The 5,731-nt window shown below is 34.5% G+C and overlaps 2 protein-coding genes across 6 annotated transcripts; one reads left to right on the forward strand and one right to left on the reverse strand.

The window, feature by feature from the left end:
• LOC107645583 (rho GTPase-activating protein 2) lies at positions 243–2,724 on the forward strand. Its single transcript, XM_016349633.2, has 4 exons — positions 243–728; positions 1,098–1,218; positions 1,323–1,673; positions 1,972–2,724. The coding sequence occupies exons 1-4, from the start codon at positions 418–420 to the stop codon at positions 2,599–2,601; spliced, it is 1,413 nt and encodes a 470-aa protein (XP_016205119.1). The 5' UTR covers positions 243–417; the 3' UTR covers positions 2,602–2,724.
• On the reverse strand, positions 3,178–4,477 carry LOC110263131. Of its 5 annotated transcripts, XM_021103830.1 has the most exons (3): positions 4,321–4,470; positions 4,250–4,286; positions 3,178–4,073 (listed from the first exon to the last, which is right to left on the reverse strand). In XM_021103830.1, exons 1-3 carry the CDS (start codon positions 4,333–4,335, stop codon positions 3,802–3,804), a joined length of 324 nt encoding a protein of 107 aa, XP_020959489.1. In that variant the 5' UTR covers positions 4,336–4,470; the 3' UTR covers positions 3,178–3,801. The 5 variants fall into 5 exon arrangements, 4 of the variants coding, with proteins under 4 accessions (XP_020959489.1, XP_020959488.1, XP_020959487.1 ...); XM_021103829.1 differs by having other exon boundaries at positions 4,250–4,470; XM_021103828.1 differs by having other exon boundaries at positions 3,178–4,286; positions 4,325–4,468.

Genomic DNA, 5,731 nt, shown 5'->3' on the forward strand with positions numbered 1-5,731 from the left:
AACATTCTTTTATAAATTGTATATAATTAAAAATATTTAAAAAATAAATAAAAAATCATAAATGAAAACATGATGTTCCAATTACAGAGAGTAGAATTAATAGGAGGAGAAAATGTTTGTGGTGTTGAATGTGGAGTGGCAAAGAGGGGTAATTATGAGCCAAAAAGGAGGGGTAAAGAGAGAGAGGACTGTAGATAAAGCAAAATTTGAAACGAGTGGCCGTTGAAGTACAAAAAGAGAGAGAGCGAGCCTTCAAAAGAAGATGAATGCAACAAACACAAAACCCCACACTCACACTAACACAAACACAAACAAACGAAACAAGTAACAAGCCTCATCCTCAAATTTAAAACCTCTCTTGTCTCCATCTTCATTCCTGCACATTATACACACAGATACAGAGACAAGATAAGAAGAATGACAGGGGCAGTGATGGTGAGCAAGGGCGCTGGATGCGGTGGTGGTAGGAGAGCGTCGGAGCAAGACGACGACGAACAGAACCAGCTGTCTCCGGTGGCGGTTCTGTTGGCGGCGCTTAGGAAATCAATGGTGGCTTGCAGTGTAGACAGTCCCAAAGATGTGATATCGAATACCGTTCATCAAATGGAGATTGGATGGCCCACAAACGTTAAGCACGTTAGTCATGTCACCTTCGATCGCTTCAATGGCTTCCTTGGTCTCCCCGTTGAGTTAGAGGTTCATGTTCCCGCTCCTGTTCCCAGTGCTAGGTACTTCGTTTAACATTTTTCGTACAATCCATGCTTTCATTGAAACTAGTCAAGTTTATTGGGGTTGACTTCAGATATGTGATAGAAGAACGTTAGATGGGAGAAAAGTAAAGGAAAGAAAGAAGATTCTCAGATTCATAACTAAAAGTTAGATGGAATGTTTTATGAAAGCTAAAAAAAAAAAAAGAAAGAAAATTAGGGTTTACCTTTATTTGCTTAAAAAGCATCCCTAACGGTAACGAAAACATAGGATTGAAAAGTTCTCATGCTTATTTTTACCCCCTTTTAGAATATTTAATTCATGGATACTTTTTTACATTTTGTAATTCTGTTATTCTAATCTGATTTTTCCATCACCAATACTTGCAGTGTTAGTGTTTTTGGTGTCTCAGCTGAATCAATGCAATGTTCTTATGATTCAAAAGGAAACAGTGTCCCAACTATTCTCTTGCTAATGCAGGAGCGACTATACTCACAGGAAGGCCTAAAGGTACATAATTCATGACATTGTAACACTAATTTCTTGTGAGAATCAGTATTAGAATATGAGACTAATTGTTTTCCCTTTGTTTTGGTTCTTCTTCGAATTCTCAGGCTGAAGGTATATTTAGGATAAACCCGGAAAACGGCGAAGAGGAGCTATTAAGGGACCAGCTGAATAGAGGCATTGTGCCGGAAGACATTGATGTTCATTGCTTGGCAGGGCTAATTAAAGCTTGGTTCCGAGAACTTCCTTCGGGGGTGCTCGATGGACTTTCCCCTGAGCAAGTTCTTCAGTGCAATACAGAAGAAGATGCTGTTGAGCTTGTGAAGCAGCTAAAGCCAACTGAATCAGCCTTGCTCAACTGGGCCATTGATCTCATGGCTGATGTTGTTGTAGAAGAGGAGTATAACAAAATGGATGCTAGAAATATAGCTATGGTTTTTGCTCCAAACATGACTCAGGTATGAAGCCTTATTAATTGTTAGCTTTTTCTTGTTGTACTTACTTGATATGGTATCCTTATGTTTTGAGGAAATGATATGTAAAATTTTGTAGCAATGGATTAATTGGTCATGTTTACCTTCTTTTAGACAAGAATTTGCAATTTGCAATATTTATTACCAAACAAACTACAGTTAAAATAGTTGCCATTTCTGTATAGCATGCTGTTACAACTTGGTTCTATAGCTTTATTACAATAATGCACAGTACTATACCGTATGACTTTAATTTGTGTCGTTATTTTGTCTCTTGGAACAGATGTCTGATCCATTAACTGCTCTGATGCATGCGGTCCAAGTGATGAATTTACTAAAGACCCTGATATTGAAGACACTTAGAGAACGCGAAGAAACAGCAACAGATGGTTATTCTCCCATGTCATTTCGCTCATCAGATTGCCAATCTGAGGATGAATATGACAGTCAGCAACTAACAGATACCAGCGGGGAATTGCGGGGAACAAAGTTAGATTATGACGATCATGATGATGATGCTAACTGCAGCCATAGCAGTGAAGGGGAAGAAAGGGAGGTCCAGTCTCTAAGCGAGATAGAGCATTGCTTCTTGAAGTGTTTGAATGAAAACACAGAAGAAGGATGCTCAGAACAAGAACCTCCTCCTGAAGGATCTTTGCTAGAAGAATTCTGTAGCCCCAAAAGTTGCTCTGGCTATAACAAGCAATCTGCTGTATCATTAACTAATATCAAACCTGGGAATTCGTGCTCAAGTCCCTCTTATGGAGACGATTCGAGTTCACCACTGACTGCGGAGGGGTCGAATGTCAACACAAGTAGCCCATCAACAGGAAGTACAGACACCAGTCATGTGGAGATAATAGATAAATTTGCAATATCTGAATCGTTGGGGCCACTGTTTTCATCTAGTTAAGAACCTTAGTGTCCTTTTTTAGCAGTGTGTTACTAGTAACTTGTATCAGATTGTCTCAACAAGCAGGGGTTGCTTGTGTAAAATAGTTGATAGATGGAACATGATTTGTTTGTTTGTTGTGGATTTTGTTAGGAGGTTATGTTCAGCTTAGGGCTGAATTTGATCTCTTAGTTCTTCTGTATGNTTCTTAGGGAACTACCAAGTTTGATTTAACCTGAAAAATGCTGTGTATGATGTGTATTATGTTCAAATTCAATATATTCCAGATTATATCTTTAGTTTAATAACTCCAAATCTCCATGTCCTTGCAAGATCTTGAATTTACCCTTTAACAATACTAACAATTTAATATAACTGTAGTATTACCATATTAGCAATTATTATATGGTAATTATTATTATTATTATTAAATTACTGAATTCTACGTCTTATTATCAGAAAACAGAAATTCAACTAATTTTAATTCAATCTGATTGAAATCCAATAATAAAGATTAGAATTTTCTGATAAAATATCTTTTCCTTTGACAAATTCACAATTAAGTATATGGTACTATGTGAGTTGAAAAGTGATTAATTTTAATTATATAAACATCACATCTTATATTCAAAGTTTCAACTATACAAGTAGTATACATGTCCAGAAACTCACCAAGAACCGAGGATTTTTAATGAGTGGGACCAAATGAAACCTATACTTTCCAGCTATTATGGCTGCTGGGCCATATGTCTTCCCTGGCTAACTTTCCCAACACCCAACTTTCCTAAATCTCACAGCCATGGAAAAACGTGATCATCTGAATTTCAACACATCTCAAACAAATGTTACTATTACAACTATAGTTACATAGCTTGAGGAATAACCATGTCACATCTTCCCTTCAAAATCAATCAAATAGTGTTATAAAGAAAAGAAGGGAGAATGATGATGCAGTCTACTACATTCAATTATAGGACTAAGTGCAGAACTTATTGAATCTTTGAAAGAGTGAAAATCATAAACTTTTTTGTGTAGTGTGTACAATTCTGTTCAAGTATGCATACAATTAAAGTGGACCCCCCAAACCCAATATTTTCAAGAATAAAGTTAAAAAAAGAATAAATGTTTCTGGTGAAGCAAATCCTCAATTGGGATACTGAGAAACCAGAAAAGAAGCAGTGATCTTAGAAAAATAAATGCTCACTAACAAACACAAATTGATCAAGAAGCTAAACAAGCTTCCCAGAACTGCCTGCTCTTCTCCACCTCATCTGCTGGCTCAAGACATGAATCATCAGAGACACATGACTTATAATGTTCTTGCATCATCCCAAAATCTTCATCACAACATGAATTTCCACAAAAGTCACCTTTTTTCTTTACCCCATCTTGATCATCATCAGCAGAAGAAGCAGCATTCAAACACCCTTTTAGCTTCTCAGAAGGGTTCTCAAATTCATCATCATAGCTGCAAGATTGAGCATCATCAACATCTGCAATATTGTGAATTCCATATTCATAAGCATGTTGTTGTTCAACCATGCTGGGATTGATGAAATCAGCTTCAGAGTCACCACTGGCCTCAAGAAGCATGTAGCCATCAGAAACATTATTAATATTATTATTACAAGTGCCCTTCAAATCCATTGCAAAGGTTTGAGTTAGATACCTTGGAATCTGCTAAAGCAAACTTGGGGTGTGTCTTTGTTTTTGTGACAATGATGGGGCAAGCTTTTCTTTCTTTCTTTCATTCATTCCTTCGAAGCCTTTTTGGCTATTCTTAAGGTTCAGATTATGGGAATCAGTGTGGTCACTATTAAAATGGAGAAGAAAAGAAGGGAATGGCCTCAAAGTTGGTCAGTGTCTTCTAGAGGGGTGTGTGTATATGTAGCAACCAACATATTATACAAATGTGTTCATATATACTCTTCTAGAAGAAACCGTACACCATGACATAACTTTAATAACTTTATCATTTTTTTAATAATTAATATTTTAATATTCAATGTCTTTGATATATTAATTCAACACTAATAATCCAAAATTAGGTCGTACTTTTTTTTAATTCATATAAAAATACATATAATTACCCATCAAATTAGGCCTCACATTACATCATAATTGTGTTTTCACAAAATACAAGATTAGTTAGATTACTTAAATTATGACAGATATATTTCTTTTGGTAATTCTTTTAGTTAGATTCCATAAAATTTAATATCAGAATTTTATCTATATTATCCAAATTGTTTTTAACACTAAATTACTGCTGGTGGCTTGACAGCCATATCTTTGTCATTTGGATGGAAATGATCATAAAATAAAAGTGTTTTTATTTTTATTATTATTATTATTTTTTTCATATCGATTTTCTTTTTTAAAGTACAACTCATAATTGTAATCAATAAACTTTGGTTAGCCATTTAATATATAATATAATTTGAGAATAAAGACATAATGAGGCTCGTGATTAGCTAATAAAAGAATCACTCATATCAAAAAGGACCATTGATCATAAAACTTCATTAGCTCAAGGTGAAGCACCAATAATCATTATCTTAAGCCTAATACCCATTTGGATTAATGCTCAATTGATAATTTCCACTAGGCTTTTTACAATAGTATATATCTATATTTTTTCCCAAAAAAATTGTATAATATTAGTCACAATATTATATATTTTCTATTCGTATATAAAATGATTTGAACAAAATTGTATAGAGATGAGTTAGGAGATACGAAGTTAATTATTATTGATTATCTTAATTTAAAACGGTAGTTTTTAATATTAGAAACATACTTCTAAAGACTCGAATACTCAAGCTAACATACTTTATAAGAGATATTAAGTTAAAAATCATAATTAAATGCACGTATTAAACATAAGGTGTACGAGAGTTGAGACGGTGATATATATTTGCCGAAGAGAATAGATAGTTATTAAGCTTAGATAGAAATTTTAAAACATTCTCCAATACTAATTTTCATTAAGTGAATTCCTAAGTTGGAACTTTGGCTAATATTAGTGTCATGATATAGGGAATTCCGTGTAGGACAATAGGCATGTAAAATACATATATTACGGGTTGCTATAGCCTGCAAGAAAACATATAAGGGCAGCCACTTTAAAAGAAGAAGAAACTGCTCAAAT

Source organism: Arachis ipaensis, chromosome B06 (assembly GCF_000816755.2).
Source record: "Arachis ipaensis cultivar K30076 chromosome B06, Araip1.1, whole genome shotgun sequence".
NCBI lineage: Eukaryota > Viridiplantae > Streptophyta > Magnoliopsida > Fabales > Fabaceae > Arachis > Arachis ipaensis.

Excerpts from the sequence above, each read along its gene's own strand:
- LOC107645583 (XM_016349633.2), top strand. The coding sequence starts at position 418 with ATGACAGGGGCAGTGATGGTGAGCAAGGGCGCTGGATGCGGTGGTGGT. Across the intron at positions 729-1,097 it reads GCTCCTGTTCCCAGTGCTAG|TGTTAGTGTTTTTGGTGTCT; the intron begins GTACTTCGTTTA and ends CAATACTTGCAG. Across the intron at positions 1,219-1,322 it reads ACTCACAGGAAGGCCTAAAG|GCTGAAGGTATATTTAGGAT; the intron begins GTACATAATTCA and ends TCGAATTCTCAG.
- LOC110263131 (XM_021103828.1), bottom strand. The coding sequence starts at position 4,227 with ATGGATTTGAAGGGCACTTGTAATAATAATATTAATAATGTTTCTGAT.